The sequence below is a fragment of the Myotis lucifugus genome, unplaced genomic scaffold (genome assembly GCF_000147115.1).
Source record: "Myotis lucifugus unplaced genomic scaffold, Myoluc2.0 scaffold_555, whole genome shotgun sequence".
NCBI classification, from domain to species: Eukaryota; Metazoa; Chordata; class Mammalia; order Chiroptera; family Vespertilionidae; genus Myotis; species Myotis lucifugus.
In genome coordinates this window covers 144,107-157,268 of record NW_005871603.1, presented here as the reverse complement: position 1 = coordinate 157,268, position 13,162 = coordinate 144,107, and the positions used below count along the sequence as shown (strand labels likewise).

The following is a 13,162-nucleotide window of genomic DNA, read 5'->3' as shown; positions in this document are numbered from 1 at the left end:
CTACCCTCCACACTCCCAGCTACCCAGAGCTCAGCTTGGGGAGGGGCCATGGAGTGAGCCTCAGCTCCCCTGTGCCCCACAGCAGGAAGGCCCCACCTCCCACCCACTGGCCACTTCCCATGATCTCCCTGCCCTCAAGGTCTGCCTCAGCCCACCACCGTCACACAGCACTGTTCTACACAATCGATTTTACAAAAGGGTTTTATAAAAACTACACTTGGTGCCTGGTCAGGAGAATAAATATGGGGCTCAGCTGGCCAGGAAGAAGCGCTTTCGGATAGTGCGCTCCACCCCCGGCAGCCTGGCTGTGTGCAGGGCCTGCAGCAGCCCTGCCACCAACGCCCCTGGCCGGGCCTCGCGGAGCTTCATGAGCTGCCTCTGCAGCGTCTGCTGCAAGGACATGCGGTCCTCCCAGGGCCGACGGGGAGTCCATGCCCCCGGACCCGACAGGGCCTGCTGCAGCTGCAGGAGTCTCCTGAAGGAGACGTTCTGGAAAGCCACGAAGTCCACCAGGGCGCGCTCACACTCCTCGGTCCCTGTGGGAGGGTCAGGCAAGGTGGGGGTTGGGCCAGGTCCTGGGGTGAGGGCTCCCTGCAGACAGAGCCCTCCCCATGCCCCTGCTGGGACCCCATGCTAGGAGGGTGGGTGGGAGAGGCGGCCCTGGGGTGAGGGGATGCCACTGCTGAGGGGTGGGGAAAAGCATTGCTTGCCAGCTAAAGCCATCAGCACAGTGCACTCAATGGTGCCACTGCCACTACCCATGGCTGCTCCGTGGGTTTTGGGGACCCTTGACCCCACGAGGCTGGAGGCACTTCCCAGACGCCCACTAAATGCCTCATGGCTCCAAGGGCTGGACTGGCCAAGAGTTGGGGCAGGGAACAGGCTGAGCTTGCTGCCCCATGGCCCATCCCCCCTCATCTGTGCCCCTCCCCCCGGCTCACCTGCCCCCCTCCAGTCACCTGCACCCCCTGGCTCTGGAGTGCTGAGTGGAGGGCCTGTGCAGCTGGTGCACATGGCGTCATGGAAGGGGGTGCCCGGCACGTTGAGGACCAGGCCCAGAGCCGTGCAGTTGCGGTGGGGCTGGCACTGCCCTGAGCTGGAGCTGTTGGCCGAGAAGGTGCCTGGGGGACATTGCTGGCACTGTGTGTCCTGGGTGGGGGTGCCTGGGGATGAGATGGGAGGACAGGGTCAGGGGGACCCAGGGCATCCTCATGGAAGGAGTCCTGGCCCAGCACCACCCACAGAGTGCCCAGCACCCACCAAGGGCAACCACTCCATAGCCAGGCGGGCAGGGCGTGTGCTCCAGGCAGAAGCCCGCGAGCTCGAAGAAGCCTGGGCGGCAGCGGCAGGCACGGTTGTGGACGACGGAGCAAGGCCGTGCCTCCTCCTCATGCTCCCCGCAGACCACGTTGCAGTACCGGCAGCGCTCCAGGTAGTTCCAGAACTGCGTGTAGTGGTGCGGCGGGCACTGGCGGCACGTCGTGGGGTGGTCCCTGCTGCACGGCCGGTGCACGAAGGTGCCTGGGGGGCACTGGCCACACGTCAGCCACTCCCGCGTGTCCACATCCCACCATGGGTAGGTAGGCACGTCTTCCGCTGGCCCGAGCACAGCCAGCATCAGCAGTAGGAACGGTAGTGCCCTCGGCAGGATCAGGGGCAGCCTTGCCTGTGCTTTCATGATCCTCCCTGGAGCGCGACTCAGCCTCAGCGGGGACACCAGTTCACCACAGCCCCAGCCCCGCTCCTCCCAGCGGAAGAGGCCCCGCCCACCCTACCTGCAGCCAACCAGAGTACTCCAGCTCTGGCCCAGCGCCTCCTATAAAGGCTGGCCTCGCCACACCCCGGGAAGAGGCCGGTGACCTCCCGCAGGCCATGTTCTGACCCAGTTAATTTTGTTTTTTAAATATATTTTTATTGATTTCAGGGAGGGAGGGAGGGAGGGAGGGAGAGAGATGGAAACATCAATGAGGAGAATCATTGATCAGCTGCCTCCTGCACGCCCCTTACTGGGGATCAAGCCTGCAACCCGGCATGTGCCCTTTACTGGAATTGAACCCACGACCCTTCAGTTTGCAGGCCAACTCTATCCACTGAGCCAAACCAGCTAGGGCATGTTCTGACCCAGTTTTGGGCACAGTCGCAGCACCCTCGCCTGGCCTGGCCCAGTCCCCCTGCCCCCCCAGTGCAGGAGGCAGTCCTATGAAGGCCCTCCTATCACCAGGCACAGCTTGTGATCCAGTGACAAAGCCTTTCAGGGAGGTATAAGGGGCGGGGCGGGGGGGGCAGGTTCCTCTCCCCTCTGGTATCAGTGTCTTCCTGTCCAGCTGCAAGGATGGAGGCTGAGCCAAGTTTAGACAACGTGCTCACAGCACCCTCTCGTGGGACAGTGGGAGGGGGAGGGGGACCCCGTGCAGACGCCCCATCCTTTCTCTCTGGCACCTCAAACCCCATCACCAAGCCCAGGCAATGCAAAGAGCATCCGCGTGTACCAGCAGCTTTATTCAGTCCACCTCCAGGCACAGTCCCAGCATGCCAGGGAGCAGACCACCCGCTCTAGGTGCGGCCCAGCTGTGGACCCCTGAGCCCCCCACCCCCACAAGCCAGCAGCCAGGGAAAGTTCTGGGGAAGCACCTCGCCCACCCACCCCACGGTGGCTTCAGGGCTTCTCCTAGGTGGCCCGAGACCTGGTTGCTGTCTCAGGGGTGTCCCTTGTGCAGACCGGCCTCTCTGACTGGTAGGTTGCTGGTGCTGGGCCTGGCCCACCCTGAGCCAGCAGACAAGTGTCCACGCTGCATCCAGGGAGGGTGGCCTCAGCCTTGGAGGCCCTGCCGTGCCCAGGCGTCTCAGAAGAGTGGCCGGTGGCTCTGCTTCCTGGCGGAGGCACCCCAGGCCCAGCACGCAGTGTCCTCCTGGGGGTCTGGGAAGACACAGAGGACGCTGGCCACACCTGCCAGGCACCACTGCCCACCCCCCCCCCCCAGAGGGGTGGTGCCCGGCAGCCGTGTCCCTGAGGGCTGGTCAAGACCTGGGTGCTGCTGTTAGCAGGAGGGACATGGGGAAGGAATGGCTTCCTCTGCTGGCAGCCAGCACCCACAAGACCTACCCACTCGGACTGTCTGTCCGTGGGGTCACGGGGGTCCAGCCGTGGCCTGAGGAAGGAGGAGATCTTGCTCTGGGTCCTCCCTAGTCTCTCTGGCTCGGAGGGGCCTGGACACAGAGGAGTGAGTCTGAGGGGTGGCTGCACCGTGAACCCCCAAGGCTGCAGAGGCTCTGGGGTGACAGGGTGGGGGTGGCAAGAGCACCAGCAGGTCACCCTGGGGGTGAGGATGGGAAACACCTCGGAGCTCCCTTCCTGGGGTCCCGGGGGCACAGTGCCTGTGTCCGGGGTGGGCTGGCCGGTCAGGTCTGCACACATCTGCCAGAAGCGCAGCTTGTGGTGTGGGCGCACGAACATGCTGAACCCTGCGGGGAGGGGTGCTCAGGACCTGCCCCCATCCCCCCGAGTCTCCTCCCCCAGAGCCCCTCCAAGTCCCCTCCTCAGGAACTTACTCTGCAGCAGCGGCAAGTCCTCAGGCCTCGAGGTGGTCAGTGCTGCCACCACAGCCACCACCTTCTCAAAGTCATCATCCCGCTTGTAGGTGGTCAGTGCTGCCAGGAGCTGACTGCAGCCTGCAGCCCCCAGGGCCCTGCGGGCATCTGCCAGGTAGGTGCTCACAGCAGGCTGGCTCGGCTTCTCCGCTTGAGGGGCGCCACACCCCTCTTGTGGACAGAGGCCAGTGTCTCCTGAGAGGGAGGGAATATGGACTGTGTCGGGGCCCATAGCCCCCAGGAGGCTCCTCCCCTCCGAGGTCTAGCTCTGCTCCTGGCTCTGGTCAGAAGCCTCTTCAGGGACCATGTACCTTCCGGTGGTGGCCTGGAGGCCAGGTGAGGCTGGCCCTGGTTCAGGTGCCCTCCAGTGTCCAGCTGCCTGGCCGCACTCTGGGACAGGGTCATCTTGGGGACAGGCTCCCTCCTTCCTGAAGGAACATGGAGACACAGGAGTCATCCAGCTGGTCTCAAAGGGTCCGAGTGCTCCCTAGGGAGGAGGCAGGTCTGCCCAAGGGGAGGCTGGGCTCACAACCCTCCTCGGACCTGACTTGCACAGCCCCGTGGACAGCTGGTTGCTCAGAGGGACGTCCTGTGGCACCACACCCAGCGGGGAGTGACTCTGGGGCTGGAAAGCCCCCCCCCCGGCAGTGTCCCTGAGGAAGTCCCACCCAGGGCAGGCTGCTCATGGACAGGGACTGGCTCCCTCGCTCTGGAGGTGCAGGGCCCACTCTGGGGGGAGGGACAAGGGGCTCCAGGACCCCGGCGCGGATAAGACGACAGCTGTACATGCTCTGGGGGCCGACATGGTGCCACCCTGCAGTGATCCATTGGCCCCTGTAGAAACAGGGAGGCTGGACCAAGCTAGGGCCCACCTCAGGACCCCAGGTGCCAGCCCCTGAGGGTCTGCCTGGGGAAGGCCCCACTCACCACCGGGGTCCGGGGCTGGCTGTGTCCACTGCCCACGCGGAAGGCTGTGCTCAGGCAGATGGCTACAGCCTCGGCCCGTCAGCTGGAGGCAGAGCTCCTCAAATCGCTGCTTGTGGTGGGGCCGCACGAACTGGTAGAAGCCTGTTGGAGGGGGTGTCTGGGTGCGCAGGTACCACGCGCTGCAGCCACCATCCGGACCTTTGCTAGGGAGCAGGGACAACCCTGCCCCGAGGTGACCCACCCGGTGTCCTCTGCCCCACCCCGTGACTGCGGCATCCCCAGGCACCTTGGAGCAGGCTGTGCTTCTTGGGGTCTTGGGCAAAGAGGGGGCTGAGGTGGTCTACCAGAGCCTGGAAGTCGTCCGAGCCCTTGTACTCCTGCAGGGCCTGCGTAAAGGCGGCAAAGCTGGCCCGGCTCAGCGCCTGCTTCACGGCCACCATGAAGAGCTTGGCTCTGTCCGCCTGCGCACCTGCCGTCAGCCCCTCCTGCTGGACACAGCCAGGAACCCATCAGACACACCTGACTCTTCAGACCCTTCACTGTTCCAGGGTGTGGCTGGCGGTGGCAGGGGTCCTGCTGAAGGCAGCCAGGAGGGGCTGCAGGGAGGCCACGCCTCTCAGGACCAGCACAGGTGGATCTGAGGCCCTGGGCTGCACCTCCAGCCCCGCCTCCTGCCCCCACTGGGTTCCAGGATGGGGCATCCAGGGCCAGTACAGCTGCAGCGGGCTCTCTCAGCTCAGAGGACACGCCTGGCTCGGAGGTGGGCAGCTCACAGCAAGGGACACGTCTCAAACCCAGGGGCTGGCAGTGTCCTGCTCCATTCCCGCTGCGCCCTAGGCCCTGACATGGGGCCTAGATGGGAAGCGTGGAAGCCAGGCTTTCTGGTCTGCCCAGCTCAGCCCTCAAAGCACAGAGCCCCTGGCACCCAGCCCACTTCCTGACACCCCCGCCTGGTTTTTCCCAGAAGCAAGGGGAATGGACAAAGGCAGTGCGCGGGGCTTTCCGAGGTTCTTGGCCCAGACTGTCTACTCAGTTGCTCTCGACTGCCTTCATCTGAGGATGGGGACACAGACCCTCCCCATGTGCAGGCACATAGCCTCTACCTCCTGCCAGGGCCCAGCACTGCCCTGGTGAGCCAGCCTGGCGAAAGGCCCACCCCAGTGCAGCCTCCAGGGCCGGGCCTGACTCCCGCCTGCTGGGGGCAGGGCCTTCTGTGGAAGGAGCCCACGTGTCTGAAAGGCCCAACCTGACCACAAATGTGCGGGACTCGGCGTGGGTCCCAGGACAGGAGCCCCTTGGCCGGCGCCAGGCCGTGCTGTTCTCGCACACTTTGTGCTCCCACCGTGAAAGGCTGAATGAGGAGAGGGGGCCTGTGCAGGCCTGGCCCCAGGAGCCTGGGCGGGGAGGCCAGTCGGTACTGTCAGGACCAAGACGCAAATCTGCACCTCGCTGTGAATGTCCCAGCTAAGTGAAGGCGGGGCCAGGCAGGCACCGCAGCCACACCGCACACTCAGCTCCTGCACCCCAACACCACTGCCCAGCCGAGCACCCCACCCCTAAGGGACAGTGGAGTTAGAATGGCGCAGGCTTGGTCGGCTCACACCTCACACTCTGCTGGGTCAGGGCCACCGGCCGTGGACAAGAGCACTAAGAGCCGCAACAGCCTGTGGCTCCCACCACATCCCCAGGTGGGTCTGGGCGGCTCACCCACCTGGCAGCTGACCAGCCTGATCTTCTTCCTGCCTCCTCTCTGCTCCGCCACAGACCTCTTCTCACCCGGGAGGGACGTGCTGGAGCGGCACTGTGCCTGGGGGGTCACACAGTTGTGGTCCCAACCCAGGCCCTCGGGCCCCAAAGCCCTGCGTGACACTTTGGGGCCACAGTGAGGTCAGCTGGGGGCAGAGCCCGAGAGCAGGTGCGGGCACGTGGTCTTGCGGTAACTGACAGGGCTAATGGGAAGGGAACAGGGGATGCCACCCAGTAGGACACAGGGACCTCCAGGTCACAGTGACGGACTTCTGGGCGAAAGCCGCTGGGCAGGAGCTGCCACGGCCAGGCTCCCGAAGGGCGCAGCAAGGCCGGGCCCCAGAGGACCATGTGGAAACCACAGGGGGCAGTGGAGCCCCAGCGAGGGGGTGCGGGGGAGCACCAGCCAGGGGCTTAGGTGTGGGCTGAAACCCCAACCACCTGCCCAACAAGGGGACTTATGGGGTGAGTGTGGAGGTGCCCGAGAACAGACAGGCAGTGCCTGGGGTCTGTGTCCATCTCTGGAGCCCCATCACCCATACCTCCTCCTCCCCAGGCCCGGCCTGCTCCCCGGGCCTTCGGGCCAGCTGCTCGCTGTGCTCCAGGGCGGCCAGCAGCCCCACTGGCCTTCGCTGGGTGTGAACCGACTCCTGCTCGTACTCCACACACAGGCTGCCCTCGGTGTCCCCGCCGTCCCCGGAGGCTGGCAGTCCTGGGGGAGGGCAGGGTGATCAGGTCCCGGCAGCAGTCAGACCCACGTGCTCTGGTCTTCAGGCCCTGCCTGCCGCCAGCCTTGTGGGAGCAGCCCCCAGCCACGTCACCTGGCCACACGCACCTGGAGGCCTCCGCCTCAGGCTGGCGACGTGCAGGTCCAGACTCTTGGCTTTCTTGGTGGAGAGGGCCCCGAGCGACACGGCCACTGGGACGGTGCCTTCTCCCGGGCCCGGGCTCGGGGTGGCAGCCAGGGGCGCCGGCATCTGGACAGTCACAGGTGTTGGGGTTGGGGGTCCCACCCAACTCCTCCCCTGGGGAGGGCGAGGGGGCACAGCCAGCTGGGCATTCGGGACTCACTGTTTTTTGAGCCACCCGGAAGAACTGGGCCACATCTCGGATGACGTGGCCGAAGTGGTCGTATACTTGGACGTGGGGGCGCACCCAGGATGGCAGCTGGGCTCTGGTATCCGCACTGGTGAACCTGGGAGGGAGGGGCCGTCAGCCCGAGGCCCGCCCACTCCAGCCGGGGCCCCATGCGGTGAAAGGGCCACACCTGTGGTCACAGAGGAAGACGGCCCCATAGTCGTGGCGATGCCGGATCACCCTCCCGATGGCCTGGTTCACAGCCCTGGACGCCTGCTGCCGGTACCAGTCTTGCCCAGAAAGGAACTGGGGGAGGGAGAGGAGCTGGTCACAAGGTCTCCAGGCCACCAGGTCCCCGCCCACCACGTGGCACCTCACCTGGCCCGAGGCCCCACTCCGGCCCTTCATCTCATCTAGGAACTGCATCTTGAGGATGACCCGGGGGTCCTTGCGTGGGGGGTACGGGAGACCCGTGACAACCACCCCTCGGCCATTCACATCTGCGAAGTCCAGCCCCTCGCTGGCCTGGGGAGAGCACAGCCTTTACCCACAAGCCCCACAGGAGCCTGCGGACCTTCCCCAGGGTCGGCCCCGACCCTCACGACCACAAGCTCCCAGGTGTGGACAGTTAGGGACAGACCTCCAACCCTGGGCCAGGCCCTGGCTGGGGTCCACACTCCCAGAACCCCACGACCACTTGTCTGTTCTTGGAACCTCCTCCTCCTTCCCACCCGTGCCCACCCCGGCCGGCCCCAGCCAGGGTCAGGGGGCTGCCCTCCAGACTCGTATTTGCTGGAAGTGGGGCCCAAGGGAAGGGACCGGCCTGTTCCACCCACAGCGCCGTCCCCAGGCCCCAGCCATGAGCTCCTGTGGGTGAGGAAGACAGGCAGTGCACGTGGGACCAGACTCACCTTCCCCCGGCACACAGCCAGGAAGGCGGCCCCTCGGGATCCCGGGGAGGCGACAGCTGCGTAGTAAGCACCCATCACCTGAAGGAGAGACGGGTCACCGGAGCAGGGCCCCGGCCCTCGCACTTCCACGAGTGAGGCCCGTGCACCCTCCTCTGGCAGCCGCTTCATGGCTGGGTTCCCAGGCTGATCTGCACCCAGCACCCAGGGCTGCTCAGTTTCCCAGAAAACACAGAGCCGGGCTGAGAGCCTTTCCTCCCAGGCACCTGCTGCCACCAGCCCTGTGCCCTAGCTTTCCAGGAGGCAGCAGGCCCAGGCCAGCCCGGGGCACCCATGGGGCAGTGGAGCCCCAGCGAACTCGGACCTCTGAGAAGCTGCCCTTGCTCCTCGGCTCCACAAACAAAGGCTTCAGGGCCTCGAGCTTCCTGGCACAGTCCCGGGCCTGCGGCAGGAGGTGGAGGGGACAGTCAGGCTCATGAGACCCGGCAGCCACGGGCCGCACCACAGCCACGCTGGCCACTGGGGCTCCCCTCCCACCCTAGGAAACACGAAGGGAACGCACCCGCCAGAACTCCAGGCTTTTCTCCAGGACGGGGTAGGAGGGGAAGAAGACCAGGAGCCCGTGGGGGACCACGCGCGTGATGTTGACTGGAAGTGAGCGGCCATGGTCAGTGGGAAGGGCGTCCAGAGGCCCCGCCGGCTGCCCCAGGAAGAGAAAGCAGGGAAGGGTGCAGGGCTGGGCAGGGGCGAGGCAGGCTCCCCAGACACCATGGATGGGTGGGGTCCAGGATGGGACAGCCAGGCCAGGGCTTCCCGGGAACTCACCTAGCGCCTTCCCCAGAGAGGACAAGCACTCGTCAGAGAACCTGCATGAAGCCAGGAGGCTGCTGCCACGTGGGTCCCAGCACTGGGCCCACCCACTCGCCTCCCTAGGCCAGGTCCCCCTACCGTTTGTCAAAGGCGGAGCTCAGCTGGGCTCCATCGGGGCCTCTGGGGACAATCCCCACCCAGATCTGGTGCTTGTCAATGACGTGTGGGTTCTCCAAGCAGACTGGGAAGGGGCTGGAGGCAGCGGTGGAAGGCAGGGATGTCCCCCGTGAAGTTCTGAACCCCCAACACCCAGGCAATCACCCCCCAGCCCGGGCAGGGGCAGCCTTACATCTGCATCTCCAGGGCGAAGGAGGACACCGGGGCCAGCGTGCCGCTGGTGAGGAGGAGCGTGCGCACGCCCTGGCGGACCAGCTCGCGCATGCAGCAGCCGGGGCTGAAGCACCAGTAACTGAGCACCTTCCCTGCAGGACGAGCAGGAGGCTGGGACTCAGTCACCCACAGGGAGGCCCATGGCCGCCACCCACAAGTCTTCCACAGGCAGCCGCTGGGCGCACCGAGTGTGCCCGAGGGGCCTGCCCGGGGGCCTGGGGAACAGGAAGTTGAGCCAGAGAAGCTGGGACAGACAGTGGGTCACCTCCAGAGAGGCCGGCCAACCCCAACCCCAGACATGGAGACACAGGCCACAGGCACCCCAGAAAGGAAGCGGAGCCCCACCTCCGACACCCGGCCTCCAGGGACACAGATGCTGGAGCTGCAGAGAGGAGGCAGCCCAGGCCTGGGAGGCAGGAGCAGCAGGGGTGCCACCCGCTCACAGGGAGTGGCAGTCCCTCTTCCTGGCCCCACCCCCTTCCCCCAGGCAGACACGCCTGCCTCCCACTCGCTGCTCCCCACGCTCAGGAAATGACTTCAAACAGGGCTCTAACGTCAAGACTAGGTCACAGGTCAGCAGGAACACCTCCAGAAAAGAACGAGCCACTTTCTGGGGCCAGAGACCCTTTTCCACTTTCAGGATGGGATCTTCCCTGCGATGTGGACGGAGGACGAGGCGGCGGGAGCAGCCGGCATTACCCTGGGCCAGCCCTGCGTGGACATACAAGGGGCCATGCACTAAACCCCGACAAGCTCAGGGAGGCTGCAGGGCAGCCCCACAAACTCGGAACGGGAAGTAACCACCAGGACGGTCTGAACATACAGATCCCAGACTAACAGCGGGTCCCTCCGAGGCCTGCAGCTTCCTTGACAAAGGCCAGTCTTCCCCTTGACTAAGCCTGGTGTGGTCTGTTCGCATCTACAGCCGACCTTGGGATGGCGGAGTCATCTCCCTGGCAGACCCCTCCCTGTCACCTTGTCCCCCTCATACATCTCTATGTGCAGTAAATTTTAACAACCCTGTACCCACCAATGTAAAACTATGTGTCTTATTTTTTATCCCCTCCCAGAGGCATCCCCACTTTGCTTCTCCCACCTCCCTACCCTACCACCGATGGATCTCATGTATGAAATAAGCGGCAGAACCGCCATTCTCCGGAGCATTTTCTCAATCCCTTCAGATTTTGCTTCCCGATAATTGTCAGTTTGGCTCAAACAAACTTATAAAAATTCTCTACAGGTTTGGATGTTTCCTACATCGCCATCTGCCACAGCAGACAGGTGCCCTAGGGGAGCGTGTGGGCCCTGGAGCTGGGCCTCAGCCTGCACGCCCCCCCGCCGCCAGCTTTCAGGGAGGCTGGAGATGATCCAACTTCCTATAAACACCCACCCAGGAGTGGCTGCTTCTGAGAATCCTCTCGCTCTCAGAGGTACAGGAACACAGGTCACTGCACCCACTCACCCTCCGCACCTACACCTGCCAGGGCTAAGGCCCAGCTGGCCTCCCGAGATCATGGTGCTGTGTGAGGGGCGAACTGATCCCGGCACGACCGCCCCACACTCCTCACCCTCTGTCCCTGCTCAGCTCCACCAGACAGCAGGCGGCAGCCCGAGGAGAGCGGAGGAGAGGAGAGGGGTGCTGAGAGCTCACCTGGAGCAGGTGGCAGTGGTGGGCCACCAGCAGCACTGGGGACTGCCCAGGATGGGGGTGGCCTTGACCACAGCACCATCACATTACCCTGGAGCTGTTGGGCTACGAACCCCACCCTAAGTCTAAGTCCCCAGGGGCAGTGGCCAGGACTGGGCACCTCAGGAGTCTGTGCCTGAGCCGACACAGGCCACCCCACACCAGGAGCCACGGTGTGCTGCACAGACCTAGGACCCAGGGCAGCAGGGGAAGCTGATATGAAGAGGGCAGGACTCACGACAGGCCTGAGCTCACAGAGGGTGTCAGGGAAACGGGGTCCGCACCCGGGGACCTGAGTGATATCGGCCAGCCGACCCCTCCGATGCAGCCCTGACGCCTGTGGAGTGGCCTCAGCCTGAACCTGCCCCACATCTGTCCGCCTGGTTGGGCAGTGTGAAAGCGCAGCACACCGTCAGGGGCCGGTGACGCTTTTCAAAACGTCCTGGGTGGCCCTGGCTGGTTTGGCTCAGGGGATAGAGCGTCAGCCTGTAAACTGAAGGGTCTCGGGTCTGATTCCGGTCAAGGGCACATGTTCAGGTTGCGGGCTCAATCCTCAGTAGAGGGCGTGCAGGAGGCAGCCGATCCATTATTCTCTCTCATCATTGATGTTTCTATCTCTCTCTCCCTCTTCCTTCCTCTCTGAAATCAATAAAAATGTTTTTTTTTTTAAATATATTTTATTGATTTCTTACAGAGAGGAAGGGAGAGAGATAGAGAGTTAGAAACATCGATGAGAAAGAAACATCGATCAGTTGCCTCCTGCACATCTCCCACTGGGGATGTGCCCGCAACTCAGGTACATGCCCTTGACCGGAATCGAACCTGGGACCTTTCAGTCCGCAGGCCGACGCTCTATCCACTGAGCCAAACCGGTTTTGGCAATAAAAATGTTTTTAAAAAAAGAAAGAAAACATCCCGGCTGGTGTGGGAGGCCTGGCACGACTCAGGTGGTGCCACCCAGCCTCCTCGCGGGCCTCTCTAGCTCTGACAGCTTGGGTGTGCCCCTCCCTGGGGTCGGGCAGGGGAGCGTGTCCGGTCCCCCAGGCGCCATACCTCGCCTTCTGGACGCCGTGGAGCTCCAAGCATCTGACCGATGAGCTGTCCCCCGGTGGCTGGTGTCAGGGTGGATGTGTACCTGGAGGGAAGAATGGACAGGTGTCCTGAGCCCCCCACCTGTAGCCCCCCTTCTGGAGGCGGCCCCCATCCCATAGGACAGAGACCCCTGCCCATCGCCCCTCATGGAGGCGGCCCCCACCTTGTAGGACTGAGAGGCTTCGGGCCCCACTGAGGAGCTGCCCTCGGCAGGGTCTGTACTGAACACCATCTGAGAGGAGAGAGGGCAAGGTCAGCAGGACACACCACACAGGGTGTCGTCATCACCTGCCCTGCCTTCCCGCCAATAGCACCTCTGCCTGTCGCCTCCCCTCAGGGCCCCCAGCTGGGAGATGCACAGGAGTTTCAGTCACACCAGCTTGAGCCCCCTGTGACCTGCCCATGGTGCCTGCCATGCTGTCTCCCCCTCTTCTCCACTCCCCACCCTCCCATGACCCCTTCCACCCCGGAACAACCTCGAGTGGGTGTGCACGCAGCACTGTCCAGTGGCTGGGCCTGTCCTGCCTGATGCCCAGTGGGCCTGTGCATAGTGGCATCCGTGCCTGGCAGCACCAGCATCCTGTCGACTGGTCCCACACGTGAACAGGTCGCACACCATCTCGGGGCCCCACATCCTGCCTGCTCTGTTCCTTTGAAGCTGGCCTCGTTCAGTCTCCAGCCTGGACCAGCTTTAGACCCTCTACCCTGCACAAACCATGAGCTTCCGTGTTTCCCACAGGCTGTCCATCTGACCAGCCCACTGCCCCACCACGGTCACCCCACTGCCCCACTGCTCTGCTGCGGCACCCCACGGCCTCACCGCCCCAGCGTCCGTGCTGCAGGCACCCAGAGCCCAAACAGCCAGGAGAGTCTCCTACGAGTAAGCCTTTAGATTCAATCCATCTCCAGAGGAGACCTTGAGTGCGTTCTGGGAAGA

General features: G+C 64.2%; 2 protein-coding genes across 9 annotated transcripts in view; both read right to left on the bottom strand.

The window, feature by feature from the left end:
* Positions 1 to 183: 183 nt before the first annotated feature.
* TNFRSF6B (TNF receptor superfamily member 6b) lies at positions 184 to 1,880 on the bottom strand. Of its 2 annotated transcripts, none has more exons than XM_014446596.2 (3): positions 1,261 to 1,880; positions 942 to 1,163; positions 184 to 536 (listed from the first exon to the last, which is right to left on the bottom strand). In XM_014446596.2, the coding sequence occupies exons 1-3, from the start codon at positions 1,676 to 1,678 to the stop codon at positions 250 to 252; spliced, it is 927 nt and encodes a 308-aa protein (XP_014302082.1). In that variant the 5' UTR covers positions 1,679 to 1,880; the 3' UTR covers positions 184 to 249. The 2 variants fall into 2 exon arrangements, with proteins under 2 accessions (XP_014302082.1, XP_014302083.1); XM_014446597.2 differs by having other exon boundaries at positions 960 to 1,163.
* A 598-nt stretch (positions 1,881 to 2,478) lies between these two features.
* Positions 2,479 to 13,162, bottom strand: part of RTEL1 (regulator of telomere elongation helicase 1) — a 45,551-nt gene continuing 34,867 nt past the window's right edge. For 5 of the 7 annotated variants that reach the window (XM_023745535.1, XM_023745537.1, XM_014446583.2 and 2 more), the window contains exons 15-34: positions 12,389 to 12,457; positions 12,187 to 12,268; positions 9,406 to 9,538; positions 9,195 to 9,308; positions 9,072 to 9,112; positions 8,809 to 8,894; positions 8,611 to 8,688; positions 8,250 to 8,327; positions 7,717 to 7,863; positions 7,529 to 7,644; positions 7,333 to 7,456; positions 7,097 to 7,238; positions 6,804 to 6,973; positions 6,227 to 6,322; positions 4,802 to 5,003; positions 4,516 to 4,656; positions 3,900 to 4,016; positions 3,550 to 3,783; positions 3,104 to 3,462; positions 2,479 to 2,917 (exon numbers count right to left, since the gene is read on the bottom strand). In XM_023745535.1, the coding sequence (XP_023601303.1) occupies positions 2,669 to 2,917; positions 3,104 to 3,462; positions 3,550 to 3,783; positions 3,900 to 4,016; positions 4,516 to 4,656; positions 4,802 to 5,003; positions 6,227 to 6,322; positions 6,804 to 6,973; positions 7,097 to 7,238; positions 7,333 to 7,456; positions 7,529 to 7,644; positions 7,717 to 7,863; positions 8,250 to 8,327; positions 8,611 to 8,688; positions 8,809 to 8,894; positions 9,072 to 9,112; positions 9,195 to 9,308; positions 9,406 to 9,538; positions 12,187 to 12,268; positions 12,389 to 12,457 (2,778 nt within the window). In that variant the 3' untranslated portion in view covers positions 2,479 to 2,668. The remainder of the gene's footprint in view (positions 2,918 to 3,103; positions 3,463 to 3,549; positions 3,784 to 3,899; positions 4,017 to 4,515; positions 4,657 to 4,801; positions 5,004 to 6,226; positions 6,323 to 6,803; positions 6,974 to 7,096; positions 7,239 to 7,332; positions 7,457 to 7,528; positions 7,645 to 7,716; positions 7,864 to 8,249; positions 8,328 to 8,610; positions 8,689 to 8,808; positions 8,895 to 9,071; positions 9,113 to 9,194; positions 9,309 to 9,405; positions 9,539 to 12,186; positions 12,269 to 12,388; positions 12,458 to 13,162) is intronic. The other 2 variants (XM_023745540.1, XM_006104237.3) reach the window with 2 other exon arrangements.